The sequence below is a fragment of the Natrix helvetica genome, assembly GCF_964273705.1.
Source record: "Natrix helvetica genome assembly, chromosome: 12".
NCBI lineage: Eukaryota > Metazoa > Chordata > Lepidosauria > Squamata > Natricidae > Natrix > Natrix helvetica.
In genome coordinates this window covers 1,652,551-1,673,082 of record NC_138556.1, presented here as the reverse complement: position 1 = coordinate 1,673,082, position 20,532 = coordinate 1,652,551, and the positions used below count along the sequence as shown (strand labels likewise).

General features: G+C 51.6%; 1 protein-coding gene across 1 annotated transcript in view; it reads left to right on the top strand.

Moving 5' to 3' along the window:
• FRMD5 (FERM domain containing 5) overlaps nt 1–20,532 on the top strand; it is a 91,124-nt gene that overhangs the window by 43,522 nt on the left and 27,070 nt on the right. Inside the window, exon 2 of the mRNA XM_081964938.1 lies at nt 18,671–18,775. Coding sequence (XP_081821064.1) covers nt 18,671–18,775 — 105 coding nt within the window. The remainder of the gene's footprint in view (nt 1–18,670; nt 18,776–20,532) is intronic.

The window sequence follows — 20,532 nt, the reverse complement described above, 5'->3', positions numbered from 1 at the left end:
GAGAAAGCCTCGCCCTTCTTGATGGGCTGCACCGGAGACTGGCTATTTAGCACAGCAGAGAGAGGGAAGGGATGCTGGGAACAACAGGTTCATTTCCTAACTCTGTTTTCTGGTCGTTATGATTCTTTTTTTTTAATTAAATTTTTAAAATAAGTTTTACAATTATTTCCCCCCTTTCCCTCCCTCTTCCCCCATCCCTACCCCTCTTCCCTCCCCCCCCCCCGACCTCCCAGAGCAGAATACAGGGTATAAACATTTAACAACCATACACTAACATAAGCTAACTAATTTTAACATGCTACCATTCTTGTGCTTTAACTCCCCCTTTATTAAACTAACTTCAAATAAATTGTAGCATTCCTTAGGCCTTCATTCATAAACTAACTGAAATTTTTTAGCCCGGTATTTGTTTTGAACATAGTCAATCCATCTTCTCCCGTCCAGCTTGTACTTCTCATCTGAGTGGTCCTTCAGATACACTGAGATTTTGGCCATCTCTGCTAAGTTTACTACTTTTAACGTCCATTCTTGGATAGTGGGCAACTCTTCCTTCTTCCAATACTGCGCCACCAACAATCTTGCTCACTAAACCACCGTTTCACATGTGTGTGAGCACACCAAGCTTAATTCAGAGCTGAGCTTGGCCCTGGCAAATGGCTTTTCTCTGGCAGGCCTGTGTACAATAAATCACATATCACTCATCCCATCTATCAGTGTAGTTCAACCTTCTTGAATGTCCTTCTTCTCAGAGGCCTGTGACTGTGTGTGCTTGAAAACACAGCAATGTGCAGCATCACGGACTGGCCGGGAGTGGAGGTGATGCCCAACGTGCTCTCTCTTCTTGGAAAGATAGATGGCAGGATGTCCCGATGCCTGGAGGCTGTGTGGATCTGGATGGGGAGGAACAGGCTCAAGCTCAATCCCTCCAAAACTGAGTGGCTGTGGTTTCCATCATCCCGATTTGTGCATCTTGTTCCATCTTTGATGATAGGGGGAGAAATTTTAGCCCCCTCAGAGAAGGCTCGCAATCTGGGAGTCCTCCTGGATACGCGGCTTAGTTTAGAAGAACACCTGACGGCCGTGACCAGGGGGGCCTTTTACCAGGTTCGCCTGGTACGTCAGTTGCACCCCTTCCTGGATCGGGATGCTCTGTGCAGTCACTCATGCCCTCGTCCTTTCTCGCCTGGACTACTGCAACGCTCTCTACATGGGGCTGCCCTTGAAGAGCACCTGGAGGCTTCAGCTGGTCCAGAATGCGGCCGTGCGGGTTGTCATGGGGGTACCTAGGTGCTCCCATGTCACACCCCTTTTAGGTGGCCTGCACTGGTTGCCAGTTGTTTTCCGGGTGCGATTTAAGGTATTAATTATGACCTTTAGAGCGCTCCATGGCTTAGGCCCAGGGTACCTGCGAGACCACCTACTGCCACCAGTAGCCTCCCACCGTCCAGTACGATCCCACAGAGTTGGCCTCCTCAGGGTGCCGTTGGCCAGACAGTGTTGGCTGGTGACCCCCAGAGGGAGAGCCTTCTCTGTGGGAGCGCCTTCCCTCTGGAATGAGCTGCCCCCAGAGCATCGCATAATCCCTGACCTCCGGTCCTTCCGACGCGCCCTAAAAAGTTGGCTTTTCCAGCAAGCTGGCCTGGCCTGTTAATTTTAACTCATTTTTTAAATGTATTGTCCTATAAATTTGGTTTGGTTTTTTTGGATGTGTATTTAATTTCTTTTTAACTTTCGGGATGTGTGTTTTTTAATGTTGTACGCTGCCCTGAGTCCTTTGGGAGAAGGGCGGCATGTAAATCCAATAAAAACAAACAAACAAACAAACAGGAGGCTGGCAAAGGGCTCGTCCTGATTGCTGCAAAGTAAAGACGTCCCATTGCCAAGGACAGGTCTTCACAGATGTGTCCCTGGGCCACTGCTGAGGCCGGCCAAAGTTCATCTCAGGTCTTCAGGTAGGAAAGAGTGCTGAAGCACAGGACGTCTCCCATGCAGGGAGCCTGGGTTCATGCGGGAGCAACCTCCAGGCGATTCAGCAGCCCTAGGCCCAGGAGTGGGCTCTGGCCTCCGTGCTCCACTTTTCTCCCTGCCAGGGAGATCCAACCACAGCAGAGTCAGACCTCTTCTTCTTGTTTTTGGAGGTTCTGAATGTGGAATGTAGGTGCAGATCTCCCAAGGAAGCAGGGATCCCTTTGGGACTAAAAAAGGAAGGACCTCCAGGATTCACTTGGCAGCTCTCCTCCCCTCTTGCAGACAAAGTCAGCAAGGAATTGTCTACCTGCTCCTTCCAAGAGCTCCCCGCCTTTCTCTCATCTGGGCCATTCTTGGTTGTGAGCTGTCCAGAGTTTGGTACAAGATGGGCAGTTGTATAAATGTTTGAAACAGTTAAAGATATTCTGGACAAGATGCTTAGCCAGGGATCTGTGCTAGGGGAGAGTATGTGGGGAATGGCCGACCATGAGAGGAAGGGGGGATTGTGGCCGTGGGACCCTTAGGAATGTCCTCGTAGGGGACAGCAGCCCATCAGGGTGTGTGGCTGTATTTATTATTATCTGATAGATAATAAATTAAATATTCTTAGCAGTATTTATCACAGCAAAACGTTTTCCCTTCTCAAGGATGGGAAGAGACCCATTGACCTGAGTTCACAGTGGTATCTGAGCCAGGGGGCCTTTGGTTTGCCCACATGCCACTATCGGTGAAAGGAGCCGTGGGGTGGCATGGCAGGGGAAGAGCTGGTAGGTAATAATAATAATAATAATAATAATAATAATAATAATAATAATAATAATAATGATAATGATAATGATAATGATAATGATAATGATAATAATAATTTTATTTGATTAGCCGCAACCCTCTCCCGAAGGACTCGGGGTGGCGTACAATCAAAACGGATAATACATACGGGTAAAATACATATAAGACAAACATATATACAAAAAGAACAGAGACATATACATATGTGCATGGAGGAGAGTTGACTTATAAGTGAAAGAACAATTAAAACACAATTTAAAATCCCCTTAAATAAAATTACTAAATTAAAAAACCCATCAGGAGCGTTATGAAGTTATGGTTGAGCTAGGCCAGCTATGTGGAAAAGGTGGGTCTTGAGCTTGACACGGAAGGAGCGGAGGTCAGTAGTGGTCCTAATATCCGGGGGGAGGTCATTCCACAGGGCTGGGCCCGCCACAGAGAAGGCTCTGCTCCTAGGCGCCGCCCCATGGCACTGTCTGGTGGACGGCACCTGGAGAAGTCCCTCTCTGTGCGAGCGGATGGGTCGTAGGGATGTATGGGGCAGAATACGATCCTGCAAGTATGCGAATATCCTGATCAGGCAGCACAGACCATGATTTCTACCATCCTAAGAATATAATGCACTTCCTGGCGTGGTGCCCTTTTTGCATTAGGCTTGAGTTGGGAAACTGTCCTTTAAGCAGTTTTTATTCCTAAATGCTTTCAAGCCGAGCCTGAAGAGCAAAGGCAGGGAAGAACAGGGGCAACTGTTACTTACGAGGAGACAAAAGGGTTTGGGAGGAAGGGTTTGGGATTGTCCCAGCTTCTGAGGAGTCATGGTGTCCAGGCATTTCTCCAGGAAAGTTCGATTCCTGGAACCAAAAACACTGCCCCAGTGTGTGTCTCCCCTGGGCCCCAGTATGGCCTGAGCAGCCTCTGAAGCCCCCACATCAAGGGAGCACGGAGCCCAGAGGCATCTCCCTTTTGTCCAATATCACTTCACACACCCTGGCTGACTCCGGAGGAAGCCCGGAGCAGAATCGGCCCCTTCTCTAGGGCACTTGGCCATTGGTTCCCTCTTAGGTAAGTGACCGTTGAGATGCGTTTGTTGCTTCTTCTTTCTTTCTGGAGATTCGAGCAAGGAAAGCCGGATGTGGTAGCTTTCTGGCTTTTCTCTCCAGCTGCGCCATTTTCCTTTGGAACTCAGCCAACCGGCTTCCATGGCTAACCGATCCCCCGCTGCGTTGGGCTCTGCCGCCTCTGTTCTTTCCAAGAACCAGAATCGGCCAAGAACAGGCTCTGAGTTGGGAAGTCAAACCGCTTGAGACCTCGTGCCAGGCCTTCCATGAAGGAGGAAGGTGCCTGCCAGCCAGAGTGCCAGCCTGGGAGAGAGTGGCACAATGGCTCTCAGGAAGCTGCTCATGCCACCAACCATGCCAGAGCCACTGCCCTGCAGCAAAGACCATGCCTGCCCCTTCTGACTGTATTAGAGAAAACAATGTCACTTTATCCTAGGCAGATGTAATTGAGTCAGACCTCTGAGCCTCTGGAGCAAAGGAGAAAATGGCATTTTCCTCTCACACATAGACCTCCTAATTGCTCAATGGAGAACTTCTCCTGGAAGAGAAAAGTTGAGGCAATTGGAGGGTTTGCTAAGACTTGAATTATTGGATGAGGCACTTTCCCTGGGCTGGCTAGGTTCCTCCTTCCCTCCCTCCCTCCCTCCCTCCCTCCCTCCCTCCCTCCCTCCTTCCCTCCCTCCTTCCCTCCCTCCCTCCCTCCCTCCCTCCTTCCCTCCCTCCCTCCCTCCCTCCTTCCCTCCCTCCCTCCCTCTCTCCTTTCCTTCCTCCCTCCCTCTGATTCCTTCCTTTCCCTCCCTCCCTCCCTCCCTTCAGTACCCTGGGGTGGACTCCACCTGGCAATGCAGACTTAAATTGCTTTCAATTAGCTAAGTTCTTTTTTCCTTGGCTGGTTTGTCCTGAGCTGAGATCCCTCCTTCCCCCAGGGGAGAATAAAGACCTTCGTGAGGGGGGGGGGGGGGCTCGGTTTCCCTCTACAAGAAAGGCATAAAATTGGAGTTGAGAAGTTTTGCCCTCTCAGCATCTCCCATTATCTATTTGTTCCTTTCTCCCTCTCCTTTCCTGTCTATCATATCCCAAGAATTCTTGTTAAAAATGCACGTTCTGAAACATTCACAAAGGATTGAAGAAAGTGATTTGAGGTGAGGAGGTCTTCCCTGTGTCCACAGATTATTGGACTCTTGACTCCCCCCCCCCCCTTTCACTGTGTTGGGCTCTTTTGAAAAGAATGGGTTTAGCACCACAGAATGGAGCTCCCTCCTTCCCTTCTTCCTTCCTTCCTTCCTTCCTTCCTTCCTTCCTTCCTTCCTTCCTCCCTCCCTCCCTCCCTCCCTCCCTCCCTTCCTTCCTTCCTTTGTCCATCATCTGGAGCTGGTGAAGGATCTGGCAGGGACACATTGACTCGGAAGGTGAAACCTCCAGCCTGATTAGGGTGAGGAGCAACGTGGGAAAAACCATTCAGAATAGAGGAGCATTTTAACTGCTCACCTCAAGAGGAAGAAATGTTAAACCGGCCCTTTCCTGGATGGATCTGAGCAGCCAGAAGGAGGGTTTGGGTTCTAGGAGAGCAGAGAGGAAAGCAGGCTCTGCTCAGAGACAGGCCTGAGGGGGTCAATTCCTGGGCGGGCGAATGGCACTCAGCCACAGAAGTCCCCGTGGCAGCATGTCTGCGCTTCCCTTTGCCAGACAAAGAACAGCTGAAAGAGGGTTTCAGTGACAGTTTTAAATCCGTGCAGAGACTCCGAAGGACTCAGCCTGGGTGGGTATTTCAGATTGCCCTGCTGCTTGGGATGGGGAGATCACCCAACTCTGCACAAAAGGCCTTGCAGCTCACAATCTCATCAGCCTACTTGGTTGCGGAGGCTGCCAGCCATGGTGGCTTCCTTAGTGTGGGAAGGATCTGGCAAGGAGGAGGAGGAGGAGGAGGAGGAGGAGGAAGAGAGGTCTGCAGGCATTTTTTCTTTTATGGAGTCACCCAGCTTTTAGAAAGTTTTTGTGTCGGCAGCTTACCTCGTTGCATTTAGTTTAAGCAAATCAACATCAAGGCCTCCTCTGTCCAGGAGAAGCCCCGTGTGGAGCTGCAGGGCGGAGTGCTTTGGATCCTCACCCAATGGGCTCCAGGGCTCCAGGGGAAGCACCCAGGCCTTTTCTGAGGTTTCAGCAACAGTGTCCCTCGTGTGTGTGTGCGTGTGTGTGTGTGTGCTCCCCCCCCCCAAGGCTTGTGTTTGTGTCACTGCTACATCCTTGTTGCGGGTAAGGCTTCCCTTTGTTGCCAGACATTTTATTCTCTTGGGACTTCATCTTTGGTGCTATTATCTTGTCTTTTCCTCCTCATGGGAAAACTGAAGCTGAGGGATGAAGGGAGGAGCTGATTATAGCCGCCAGCTGCCAGAAGGGAAGGGCTTCATGGGCAGCTGGGCAGTGGGACCCTCCCAGGCACTATCCTGCTGAAGGGGTCCTCCTTGCTGGCTGGTTGACAAGGGGCTTTCCGTAAGCAAGGGGGGGGAGTGGGGGTCTCCAGAAGGAAAGCCGCCTTTGTCATAAAGAGTAACTCCCAATGCTGGGGGTTTATGTAAGAAGCTCAGACTGAAAATATCTCTAGCAGGAGGCCAGAGCTGGTGTGTGTGTGTGTGTGTGTGTTGTGTGTGTCCAGAGATTGCAAGTCTGCAGGCCAAGTTGGCCTTAAGTGCCCAATGTCTTCTGGAGTTTGCTGCCAAGCCTGGCAAGGAGGAGCCGATGGAGACAATGAGGAAGAAAAGGCTGCCAGGCACTGGTGCTCCTCTTGGCCCCCTGTCCCTTCCATTGGCTGATGGGTTCTGGGAAAGGGGGGGCTGGCATTGGGGCTCCCCTTGCAGTTGGAGATTCCTCCCAGTCACCCCGACAGGGGCTTGCCTGGCTCTGTGAGGTGCGCAGCCTCCAGGGAGGGTCCTGGTGGCGTAAAAGAGGCACCTTTGGACCTCAGACAGGCTGCGGCTTCTCTCTGGCTTGGAGGAAAGAGGGCAGGGAGCAGCCCACAAAGTCCAGGCGATTGAATGGCCTCTGCTCACCTGCCCACCTTACAATGAGGAGCCTGGGAGAAGGAGAGCAAAGCTCTTTGAAGAAGGCTGAAACCTGCTGTTAGTTTTCCTTGAAACTCTGGCATCTCAGGCCACAGAGCCCAGAGCTTCCATTCAATAAAGCTCCCCTCCTCAGCTGGTCAGGTGGCTGGTCTGCCCTGGAGACCCCGGCCCTTTGAGCAAACGAGGGCATTGGGCCTCTTAAAGCAGGACACGGTGGAGATCCCTGTGGGATTCTTCTCCACTTTTTAGCCCCATCACTGAGTGAGAAGTTGCTGACCTCACAGCCAAAAAGGTTTCAGGCCACCTCCGGTCTGAACAAACACAGTGGCTTTAACACATTGCAATTGTTAATTGATTGATGAGATACTTACAATCCACCCCATTTGTAACCTTCATCTCCCCCCTCCCACTCAACCCAATTGAAATCCCTATCCATCCACTCAGCCACTCTGGGCTCTTTTAATAGCATTCATTGGGTGGGAAAGATGTTCCCGGTGAGAACATTTGCCCAGAAAGGTTTCTCTTGAAACAGCCCTTCCGCTTCTTTCTCTTCCCTTGGGACTCCATTTTCCCCAGAATCCCCCACCGGTCAGTCCTGAAGCCACAGGAATTATGGGCAAAGCTTTTTTCCTCTCCGAGAAAGAGAAGACGGGAGGGAGGGTCTCTTGGTTGCCCACCTGCCAAGTGGCGGATCTTACCAGGTGGGTGTGTATCAGATCTGGACCCTGCCTGGCATTTGGACTGGCAGGGAGGCTGCAGTATATTGAATGCCACAAGACTGGGATTTTTTTTAAATTGTTCCCAGTTCCCCCTCTCTCCTTGCAAAGTGTTCTCAGCTTCAGTAAACCCAGTTCTGGTGTATAGAATTTGCTATGAAACTCCCCACCCCACCCCAGCCATTTATCATAAGTGGAGGAGAGGATTCCTGGATTCATAACTGAAGTAATTCCTTTAGGCAGTAAGGATTTTATCCAGATCCCAAAGAAACCCAGGTCAGCACTGAGCCAGAGGCATCAGGAGACTCCTCTTCCCAGCAAAGTTCTCCCTTCGCCTGATCTTTTCCACTTGGGAGGAGGAGGAGGAGGGGCGTCCAGCTCCCGATCTTCAGCCCCCAGGCCGGGAGCAGAGCAGATGCTTCCCACTCCCGCTTTTCATAGAGCTGAGCTTGATGGGGGCTGCTACGTCCCCCAAAGCCCCTCAGCCACTCAGGCCACCTGGAGGCTGCCGTTGTGTGTGTTGCGGGCTCTTTTCTTTCAAAAATGCATCGTGGAGAATTCCTCTGTGTTCCGTTCATTATGAATATTTGAATGGTGTTAAGTGGTTTGTTCTGACACAAGCGTGTCTCATCCTTGTTCTTAATTGTGGCTCATCAAGGCATGTTTGATGTGAAGAGGAGAAAACAGATGGTTCTCCTAACAGAGGCCTGGGTGGAAGCACAGAGACAGATTCATCTCCAGTTGCTTCAGCTGGCTGGAATTTTTTCTTCCCTTCCCTTCCCTTCCCTTCCCTTCCCCTACCCTCCCTCTAACCTTTTTAGATTGCATTCTCCCATCACTCGTTTGTTATTAAGAGATCCGGTGCTGCCTAGTGATGGGGGATTTTAACCTGCCGTCGGTGGGAGAAGCATCAGAGGGGGTTCGGGAGTTCATGGCTTCCATGATAGCCATGGACCTGACTCAAATGATTCAAGGCCCGACACACGAGGGAGGTCACACTTTGGACCTTGTTTTTGTCTCTCGCCAGTGGTTGAGTGATCTGGGAGGAGTGAATTTAACCATCACTCCTCTGTCATGGTCAGATCACTCACTCCTCCGACTTGACTTCCCTGGTGCTACCCCTCGCTGCGGGGAGGCGGAACCGGAAAACACTAGATGGTTCCGCCCCAGGCGCTTGATAGAACCAGACAGGTTCCAGACGGAGCTTGGGCCACCTCCTGCAGCCCTGACCCGCCCTCGGGTAGAGGACCTGGTGGCCGCGTGGAATAATGCGACTACCGGGGCCTTGAACCGGGTGGCGCCTTTGCGGCCTCTCCGGTGGCAACGATCCACCCTGGCTCCTTGGTTTACCGAGGAGCTAAGGGTGATGAAGCGCCGCAAGAGATACCTAGAGAGTCGTTGGAGATCCTCCCGATCCGAATTTGACCGAGCACAGGTACGAGCCCATTTAAGGATGTACCTAGTGGCATTGAGAACGGCCAAACGTCAATATTGTGCCGCTCTCATTGCATCCGCAGAGAACCGCCCTGCCGCCCTGTTTCGGGTGTCCCGCTCCCTTCTGTTTCAGAGGCCGCGGGAGGCCCCTCTACAGGGTAGGGCAGAGGAGTTTGGGAAATATCTGCAGGATAAAGTCGCTCAAATCCGGAAGGATTGGGTCCCCTTCAGTGGCCCAGTCGAGACGCCAGTGGCGAGTCTTGAGAAACCTTTTTGGGAGGAGTTTGACTTGGTTGTCATCGAGGATTTGGACAGATTGCGTGGACGACTGCGACCTACCACATGTTTACTGGACCCGTGTCCCTCCTGGCTTGTACTGGCATCCTGGGAGGTTACACGCGACTGGCTCCTGGGCCTAGTGAACGCTTCGTTGGGTGAGGGGTCTCTCCCGGCCGCCTTGAAAGAGGCGGTGGTGAGACCCTTGCTCAAGAAGCCTTCCCTGGACCCTACGGAGCTGGCCAATTATCGTCCTGTCTCCAACCTTCCCTTTTTGGCGAAGGTTGTAGAGAGTGTGGTGGCTTCTCAGTTTCCACGACATCTGGAGGAGAATGATTATCTAGACCCGCGCCAGTCCGGCTTTCGCCCTGGGCACAGCACAGAGACGGCCTTGGTCGCGTTGGTAGATGATCTCTGGAGGGCCAGAGATAGGGGCTGTTCCTCTATCCTGGTCCTATTAGACCTCTCGGCGGCTTTTGATACCATCGACCATGGTATCCTGTTGCGCCGACTGGAGGGGTTGGGGGTCCGGGGCACCGTTTTGCGGTGGTTCGGCTCCTACCTCTCTGGCCGGACGCAACGTGTGTTGGCAGGGGAGCAGAGGTCGACCCTATGCCCCTTACTTGTGGGGTGCCACAGGGGTCGGTCCTCTCGCCACTCCTGTTCAACACATACATGAAGCCGCTGGGTGAGATCATCCGTGGTTTCGGGGTGGGATATCATCTGTACGCTGATGATACTCAGCTGTACATTTCCACCCCGAACCACCCCAACGAGGCCGTCAAAGTGATGTCCCGGTGTGTGGAAGCCGTACGGATCTGGATGGATGACAACCGACTCAGGCTCAACCCTTCCAAGACGGAGTGGCTGTGGGTTCCGGCTCCCTGGTTCAACCAGATAATTCCATCTCTGGCCATTGGGGGCATTCAACTCGCCCCCGTGGAGCGGGCGCGCAATTTGGGCGTCCTCCTAGATGCCAGGCTGTCCATGGATGAACATGTGACAGCCGTGGCCAGGGGGGCGTTCCACCAGGTTCGCCTGGTGCGCCAATTGCGCCCCCTATTGGACCGGGACGCCCTACGCACAGTCACCCATGCGCTGGTGACGTCTCGCCTGGACTACTGTAACGCTCTCTACATGGGGCTTCCCTTGAAATGCACTCGGAGACTGCAGTTGTTCCAGAATGCGGCCGCGCGGGTGATTATGGGGAGTACCAAGTACTCCCATGTGACACCTCTCCTGCGCGAGCTGCACTGGCTTCCTGTGGTCTATCGAGTGCGTTTCAAGGTCTTGATTACGATCTTTAAAGCGCTCCATGGCTCAGGACCTAGTTACCTGCGGGATCGTATTCTGCCCCATACATCCCTACGACCCATCCGCTCGCACAGAGAGGGACTTCTCCAGGTGCCGTCCACCAGACAGTGCCATGGGGCGGCGCCTAGGAGCAGAGCCTTCTCTGTGGCGGGCCCAGCCCTGTGGAATGACTTCCCCCCGGATATTAGGACCATTACTGACCTCCGCTCCTTCCGTGTCAAGCTCAAGACCCACCTATTCCAAATAGCCGGCCTGGCTCAATCATAACTTCATAACGCTCCTGATGGGTTTTTTAATTTAGTAATTTTATTTAAGGGGATTTTAAATTGGGTTTTTAATTGTCTTTCACTTATAAGTCAACTCTCCTCCATGCACATATGTATATGTCTCTGTTCTCTTTGTATATATGTTTGTCTTATGTGTATTTTTATTCGTTTTGATTGTACGCCGCCCCGAGTCCTTCGGGAGAGGGTTGCGGCTAATCAAATAAAAATTATTATTATTATTATACTAGTCCTACCTCACTGGGCTTCAGTTGCTCACTTTTAGGGAGGATGCAAGCAGAGAGTGGCAGGTGGGGCTTTTGCCCAAGTGAGGAGAAAAGGGAAATTTTGGCTGGTTTAGCCACAGGTGATGGTTGCAGAGCCAACTCCTAACAACCAGGGCCTGAGTTCAGTTTTAAAGAGCTAAGAGTCTAACTCAGGACTTAAGGAAGGAGTATTTCTCCTCCATAAATCCTCTTCCAGAAGTAGTATATAAATATGTGGCTGAAGATTCCCTAATGGAGGAGATTAAAATGTCATTTTCATCAGAGGCTACAGCAGATCCACCCTGCAGGTGTTGGGTTAGACTACAGCCAAGAAGCAGCCTCATCCATTCTCCTTTGGATTGCTGATTGGGTGTGGAATGAAATTAAAAACCACACAAACACACAAGATGGGCCCATTACCTACAAATGACAGAGAACTTTTAATCTCAGCTTTTCAGATTGGTTTTTCTTTTTCTCATAACCTTTTTCTTTTAAGATGCTATCTTTGCTCTTAGAGACTCACTTGGATTCAGCAGGAGCGGCTCATACGCACAACAGAAGGGGAAAACCAGCATTCTTGGTTTGAATTCCATAGAAATCAAAAGGAGGCTTGGCTTGTTAACTTTGGAGCTGCAAATATCGCGGGAAGTCCTGAGAGTATTTAAAAGGCGGGCAAGACACGAGGTTGCAGTTTTGGAGACCTCTCCCTCCCCTGTTTAAGGCCTTCTTAAGGGCTCCCATCAGCTGCTGGCATTTCTGCAGAGCTGGCTTTGCTCTCGGCCCGCCTGGCTCTCTTTGGGGCTCAATGGGGAGCTGAACGCCTGGCAAGGCCGCCGCCGTTGGGTCAGGCGGTGGGTCTGGCAGACCTGGGTGGGAGGCAGGAAGAGCAGCTTCCACACGAGATTCCTCCCCCTGCTGTCTTGGTTGGCAGAAGGGCATGAAATTCCACAGAGACACCAACCAGCACCTCATTATTTCATGCTTTAATTTTTACAGAGTTCAGTTGTACTCAAAAATATTAATGCAATTCCCCTTGCCAATGAAGGCATCAAGCGACATTTTATTCAGTCTATATGAAAAAGGGAAGCGAGACAATCCCAGGGTCTGCAGAGGTTCATTCGACCTGGATTCCATTGCTCCCCCCTCCTGCAGCAGGGATCCTTCCTGGGTCCTGAGGCTGTTAGAGCCTCCCAGGCTTTCATGCTGGAGGACTTCAGCGTCTCCAGGGAAAAAGGCTCTGGGCAAGCTCAGGAATGCAAGACCTCTCTGGGAACCTTGGCTCTGCCTCACCTGCCCCACTCATTCAGGCGGTCATGGATCCCATCTCACCTTCACTTGGTGGCTTATCTGATTGAACACGGAGGACCTTCCTGTTAAGTTCTTTGCTGTCTTCAGGTTGTCACCTCTACCTGCCAGGGCTGGGGGGCCCAATTAGGATGCTCCACCCTTGTGATTAATGGATCCGGTTGGTTTCCTGGAGGCAGTTGGAGATTTTCTCAGTGAACAGGCTGAGAATCTGGGATGTCGGGACAAAGATGATAAAAGGGCTGTGGACATGATTGCTCCCCAGCACTCTCGTTTGGGGCACCAGACCCCTTCAGGGGCATGGGATAGAAACTGCCCCTCCTAGGAGACTGCAGTGGGCAGCCTTTGAGGCGCTCTGATGCCTCTCAGCAGCATCCGGTACTCTTCTGCATGGGCTTCAGGGCTGCCTGCATGGATTGGAATTGGTGGGACTGTCTTAGGACGTCAATAGGTGGACTGTCCCATTCTTTCTCCTAGGCCAGTGTTGGCAAGCCTTTTCAGCACCGAGGGCCAAAACAGATGCACAGGCACACGTGTTCCAGAAACCGGAAGATCAGCCGTCCGGTGTGCATGCGTGTGCCGGGAAGATGATCTTCCAGTTTCCAGCATGTGCAAGCTCACTGGCCAGCTGGTCTTCGTGCACACGTGTATGCCAGAAATCAGAAGATCATCTTCCCGGCATATGCATGTGCACCAGACGGCTGCTCGTCCGGTTTCCGGTGCTCGTGTGCGCATGAAGACCGGGATCTGGAAGAGCAACAGGCGATGGCTCATGTGCCCAGAGAGATGGCTTTGCATGCCACTTCCAGCACGTGTGCCATAGCTTCGCCATCACAGTCCTCGGCTCTTTAACATTTATATGAAGCCATGGAGAGAAATGGTAGTATCTGTAGGTCATCAGCACATGGATGGTACCCAATTGTGCACTCCACAATTGGGCAGAAATCTAGCAAATCTTCTAACCAAGTACCTGAAGGCTGTGGAGGACGAAATGAGTCGAGTTTTAAAACTGAACCGTAGTGAGATCCAAGCTAGAACTAAGGAGAAATTTATGACAGTGAACACAATGAATCAGTGGGACAGCTTCCAGAAGTTGTAGGGATTTTCAAGAAGAGATTGGACAGCCTTTGTCTAAAGTGGTCTGGGGTCTCCTGCTTGAGCAGGGGGTTGGAACAGAAGACCTCCAAGGTCCCTTCCAGCTCTAATATTCTGTGAAGGCGGAATTATACTTGTATAAAAATATGTGGCGCTTGGTTGGTTCCTATGTCAGTGTTCAATGGGTTTTACTCACTGCAAGTCCAGGGCTGGAGGGCTCCCCCTCCTGGGCAGGGGCTTTCTGCTTGACCAGCAAGTAAAGGCCAAAGCCAGCAGGCCCTTTTCCCAGCATAGGACAGGATAGGACGGTGGACTCTCTTTGCAGCCAGAGGCTGTCTCAAGGCAGGGTCAGGCCTTCCCCACTTTGACTCTGGACTGGAGTAGGGAGGCGGCTCTTAATATTCCTCCAGCTATGATTATTTTTGTTTAATTGTGCTCTTTAGTTTGTAATGTTTTCTAATAATTATTACATAATGGGGTTAGATAATGACTGTTTTATATTTTTATTGTTTTACTGGATTGTTCTACACTGCCCAGACTTGCTTTTCGTGAGACGGGCAGCCAAATAAATGTAATCAACATGAATAAACCTCCTTGGAAGCAGGCTTAGAAACTGGAGCTGCCCACCAAGGGGTGAGTGAGAGCCACTAGACACACACAGGGGACTTTGCTTCTCTGGGGAGGACTTTGGCCACCCAAAGCTTTCCAAGTCCAGTTCCAGCCTCTACAGGCCTCCCAGGACCTTCAGGTTCCCACTGGCCTCTGCTTGGCCTGTGCTGGGGACCCTCTCCTCGGGGGGGGTTGGGCCCCCTTCTAGGGAGCTCCCTCTGCCCTTTGAAAAACTGCCGAGGGTCTGCCATTGGTGGAGCCCCTCATAAAGCCTCTTTGCATTTAATGGCTTTCTGTCACAAACACCCGATTATTTGCTATCCTTTTTAGGATTTTTTGTTTGTTTTCCTAGATGTTAACCACTCAGAATTATCTTGATGGTTGTTTTTTCCCCTTTTGTCTACCTTCTAATCAGTGTTGACCGTCTGGAGAAGTCCCTGCAGTTTTCTTGGCAAAACTTTCAGGAGGGATTTGCCCCGACGAAGAGGGGGCTAACCCAAGGCCACCCACCCTGTTTTTCCTGGGGCTAGAACTCCTGGTCTCCTTGTGTCCAGCCTGCTGCCTTAATCACTAGACCACACGGGTTCTTTATCTGGAGTTGGGAGTCCGCAAATAATGTACAAGAAATAAAAACCAAGAAATTCTTATTAAATTAGGCAGATGATGATCAATCAGTGAATTGTAAGTTTCCTCCCAATTTTTCCTTGGGGGAATGGAGTGGCTGCAAGTTAAGTGCACTTTTGGTGGTCTAAAGGAGATCATCAAGGATATTTGACTGCTCCCCTAATGTTTAATCTTTATATCAATAAAAGGGAATGCCATTTGAAGTGGTTTTCAAGAAAGATTGAACAGCCACTTGTCCAAGATAGTATGTAGTCTTTTGTCTTGGGCAGGGGTTGGACTAGAAGACCTCCAAGACCCCTTCTCGCTCCATGAGTCTGATTCTCTGGATGCAGACACAGAATCTTCAGCTCAGCAGAAAATGCAGCCCAAAACCACTTTCGGTCTCTTCTCCCTTGGATCAAATTTTGTTCCTATTTGATTGCTGCTGCTGCTGCTTCTGCCACTCTTACCCCACTGTAGAACTGGGATGGGGGGAGGGGAGACGCCAAAGTAAAAAAAAAAAGATTATTATTCTTTCATATATTTTTACATTACTTCCTGCATAAAGCCGCTATGAAACTATAAAATACAAAACTGCATATGAAAGGAAAACGAACGCAGAAGCTGCCCGTCAGCCAGCTGCATAGAGACGGAGGCCTTCAGCAGACACAGGGGCTTCTTTCAACAACTTGTAAAAGAGGACCTGTCCTCCCCCCCAGCCCCACCCCAAGGGCAACCTCAGGCTAGGTGACCCTGGGGACTGACCAGCTCTAAGACAGCCAGGGTGGTCCATCAGCATGGGGGTCCTCAGGGTACAGAGACTCTGCTGGGGGTGGGAGGGACAAAGGCGCCAGCAGAAACGGGCATCCGGTAACATCCTACTGAGACACTGACATAATGTCCCTGATAAGGCTTGCTTTAAAATAGTTATTTACATAAAAATACCTTTCCCCTTTTGAAGGGAAAGGTAGTTCGTTCCTTTGTTCAGAAAGTATTCTCTGTTTTTGTTGTTAGTTTTTGTCCTCCGGTCCGTCTCTATTCTTGGCCACTGCCTGGTCCCTGCAGTTTTCTGGCCAAGTTTTGCCTGCATCTCAGGCCTGGGAGACCCTCCCCAGCCGAGGGACTCCCAGTTGGCCTTGTGCCGAGGCAGGACTAGAACTCAGGGTCTCCTGGTTTTTAGTTAACATTAAACAAAGCAATTCTGTCCTAGTCTTTCCTTTGCCTTTTAAAATCTGGATCCTTTCCTTTGAAGCATGTTTTTGGAGCAGCAGAAAACACACTTCCTCCATTGTCCATTTCCTTTGAGGATGGTTATCCCCCTCCCCCCATCTCTTCTGCCTTCTCTGTGCCTCCCAGGAAACCCCCCTCCCCTTTCGTGATTGTGGAGAGGGGTGGCAGCCGTAATGGGACTTGCTTGGCATTCGCCTTCTGCTGCTGCGGCTCCTTCAGATTCTGCTAGATTTCTGGACCTGTCAGATCTTTTGCTGACAATCTCTAATTCTAGATGCCCCAAAGCCCCATGGCATTTCAGATCAGGTCAAATCAAACCAAAGCTTTATTACGATCCTAGAACAGCATTTATTTGCATTTGTCTGCACTGAAGTTCATTAATGTTTTGATCTTCCCAGTGGTTTCCATCTTGGCCACGGCTTCCCAGGGGTCGACTCTCTTCCCCACCGCTGGTTTGTGAATGATTCCCATGGAGGTCCCGGCTCTGGGCCTGCCCCACTCGCCACTCTGAGCTGAAATGATCCTCTCAGCCAGGTCTGAGGAGCGGTTTGGCAGCCTCAGATCCCCCCCACCCAGGACCTTTACTTAAAGGGAAAAGCCCCCCCCCCCCAGCCACCTGTTTCTGCCCTGAAGCCCAGGGGTTTCCATGGATCCTGGCTCCTGGGGGGGGGGAGGAGGAGGAGGAAGAGGGGGATGCAGATTAAGCCGTTGGGCAGTCCAGAGATTTTCTGCTCACAAAGGAGTCCTGGAAAAGTGGAGAGAAGGATGCCACTGCACTTCAGGCTCTTGGGGAGGGCGAGGCCCAGTGAGCGAGACCCTGACTGCTGTGGGGGGACTCTGCAAAGGCTGAGCTGCACCTTCTGGGGGGGGGGCTTCTGCCTGCACTTCTCAGCTGAATCCGGGGTCTCAGTTGAGAGCTGCTCTTCAGACATCCCAATGTGGAGATTTCAGAAAGAAGAAACCTCTATGTTCTCCATATTCTTGGCATGGCTGTGGGCATCCTTCTCGCAAAACTTCTGTTGGCAAGCAGGGCTGTTGTGGGTGGTGGGGAGGCAGGGGTAGCTGGGCTCTCAATGGAGGGGTGAGGGAGGTCGGCCCCGTTCTCCAGAGCCAGAGTCGGAAGCAGGGCCACTGTCTGCCTCCCTTTCTTTTCTAGCTCCGGTTGCCTCATCAAGCGCCCTTGGCCAGCTGCCCAGCAGGGTTCATGGTGGGACTGCCCCAATGCAAGTGGGAGGGACCTGTCCATCCCTCCTGCTACACAGCAATGAAGCCAACCAGAGAGGCTGGAGGGTGGTGCCAAGAGGTCCTGAATGCCACACGGGGCCTAGCAGTATTTGTCGGCTCATTAATCTTTCTTCAACTGAAAACCAGGGGTGGCTGATTCCCAGGGAGGAAGTTTAGAGCTTTCAGTCCCAAGGCAGGAAGAGAGACTGTGGTGGAAAGCAGTCTGGATTCCCGGGAGGGAGGGAGGGGCTGCCTTCCAGAGGACCAAGAGACAGAGCAGCTTAGATAGTTCATGTGGGAGAGAAAGGATGAAGAGAGCTCCACCCTAATCGTTCCCAGAGATTGTGTTTAATGGGGCAAGGAGTCTGCTTCAGTTTGGCAAAATTTCTGTCTGTAGGTGAGGGGCATGAAAGGAACTCAGTGTATCTTTGGCTTTTGGAGCCTGGCAGGGACTTGCTGAAAAGGTACAGGTAGTCCTGAATGTACGACCTCACTCGGGACTGGAATTTCAGTCGTAATTCAGAACAGTCACAAGTTGAGGCACCCATGTGACCAGATCTGATTTTTCGACTGTTTTTAGAGCAGTTGTTAAGCAAGAGTGAGGTAGTGAGAGTCTATCTGTAGGATTCAGTTGCTCTCTTATCACCCTTCGTCGATGTGGGGAGACGTTAGCAGATCTTCAGCCGCAAACATGATCTTGAATGTGAATGTAACTGAAAAGCTGCTTGTTGCTGGTGGCTCCTAGCAGCAGTTTTGAGTGATTTGAGTGGCCCCCAAGTGCCCCTCCCTCTCAGCTCCTCAGAGCGGCCGCTGGGGAGGCAAGGACCTTGGAGGAGGGAGGCTCTGGGGCTGAGCTGGGCCGGGCGAGTGGCCTACTTGCCGGGAGGGGAAGGTGCAGGGAGACAGGGGCAACTCTGCCCTGGGGGAAAAGCAGGGGCAGCCTTGAGCCTCATCCAGTCTCCCAGGAGGGCTTAGAGTCTTCCCAAAGAGAACGGTGGGTGAGACGTTTTCACTTCAGACATGTCTGTGGAGACTCTCAGTCATCCGGATCATGGTTGTCCCAAAGGTTGAGGGATTCAAGAGTGGGGGAGGAATGGGGGGGGACACACATCACCTCCCTCTCAGGTCCCGTCCAGTGGTTTCCTTTCTCATCCTTTGGTTCCTGCAGACGTTCTCGTGATTCACGAGGTGCTTCTGCCATGATTGGTGGAGAATCTACTTTGCCAGAAGACCCTCACTCTCCGGAATGGGAGGGGGGGCTGCATCTGCCCCGGGAGGGGCTCTCTGGCTGGATCTCGAGACTCCCTCCCATCCCCTGGCGCCTTGCCATGTCGTGTGGGTGGAGGCGTGCCACCTTTGGGAAAATTGTGGCTGCTGCGTTGCCTGGGTCCCTGATCCCTAACAGGTGATCCCTCCTGCTCCAGGCTGCTGCCCTGCCTGACTCCGGCCCTTCTTTTGCAGAGAGATGCCAAAGGCCAGTTCCTCTTCGACCTGCTGTGCCATCACTTAAACCTCCTGGAGAAGGATTACTTTGGGATCCGCTTTGTTGACCCTGACAAGCAGAGGGTGAGTCCCGGCTTGGTGCTTTTGGTCAGGTGAGCCCCTTCCCTGTGCCTGGCCTCCAAGCCAGCAAAGAGGTGAGATTCGAACTGCCAAATTGCAGTCAGTGGGCAATCAGCCGAAGTAGCCTGCGGTACTGCGTTCTAACCACTGCGCCACCGAGCCCCAAGTGAGTAGATATTGCATGGTTATATGTGCATATATATTTTAAATTAATCTGACTTAATTGCAAATCCTCCTCCCTATTTTTTTCTGCTAAAGCTCTGGGCACCAAAAGAAAGAGCCAGGCGGAGCCTGAGCCTGCCCTTCCCTGGCAGAAGCTGCTTTGATCAGGATCGGAATAAGCAGAGGCCTTGGGAAGCTGCCCCTGGGTGCCCCGGAGAGCAGTTGGCCAAGAGGCAAACTCCCTGCCCTGCCCAGTCCACCCCTCCTGGTTTCCTCAAGGCCGGGGGTCCTGCCTCCATCCTGGGTGGTGGGTGCGGAGACATTGCGCTGCCTGAGCGGACAGTCACAGCTCCTCCAATGAGTAAGAAGAGGGAAGATGGAACAGATGTCTGAGAGCTGTCATAATTACCCAAAAGCTATATAGCATGATTATCCTAAGAGCCATATACATACATACATAATACACACACATAGACACACAAATTCTGGTGACTATTAATAGTAAAATTATAAAAATGATTAGGTAAATATAGTGTAGGATATAGATAAAATCATAGAGCAGGATAATGATAGTTTATAAATTCTACTTTGGATGCATTACGCAAAGATCCAGTTCTCTGGGGAAATCTCTAATGCTGGGAAAATAGAAGGAAAGAGAAGAGGGGGGGAAGCAGCTGAGGGTGGGGGGCTGCTCAGTTACAGCAGCTGGGGGTGCATTGTGGGAAGACCTGAAGGACCAGCTTAAATGACAGCGAATCAGTCAACAGGTCCTTACCTGATCCACGGCCTTAGGATATTCTGCACCTTCCTAAATTAAGAAGAGTGTCTAATCTTAGAGTAAGAAACAGAGGGCCAGCATGAGAATAATGGGGAACTAAAAGCCTTTGCGACATCTCTGTCCAATGCAGATGCTCGGCAGAAGCGGCCTGCTAAGCGATGGTCCAAGGGCAGAGAAGGGTTTCCGTGTGTGTCTGTGCTTAACCTGGACCGAGAGAGCAGACTTTCTCGCTCTCTGAAACTGCTTGTGATGGAAGCTCTGCTGCCGATGGAGACCCTCCACAGTACAGCACTTGCAGTATAGACGGGATTTGCAGCCGTGCGATTCAAGGCTCTTGGGGGCCCATAATATCGTGATAGGAAACGGTGCAAGGCAGCCTCCGTAGAGAGAAATCGACAGGGGGATGCTGTCAAAGTCAAAGAGCAGCAGATACAACCCACAAGAAACACTCGTGGCTCTGCTTTGTCCTCCAAAACTCTCTGAACAAATCCCCATTTCAAAGGTTTATGAAAGGCCCACAAAAGTCAATCAAAGGAAGCTGCGGTGCCCTCCTGCCACTCTGGGCCCAGCATTGGCTGCCCAACGAGACGAGGAGGGAGAAGTCCCCAAGGAGGCCAATTGCACCACCCAGATGGCTGCGTTCCCTACAGAGGGGAATCTCACAGCGCAGAGCCAGCCTTGCCCTCCTGGGGCACAGCACCTGCTCCAAGGGGACCCAGCAGGGAGCCCGGAGTGCAGTTGGTAGGAAGTTGGGCAGGACACACTTGGGAGCTGCATTATCTGCAAAAGGGCCTTGGGTCCCTGCAGGCTGGCCAGAAAA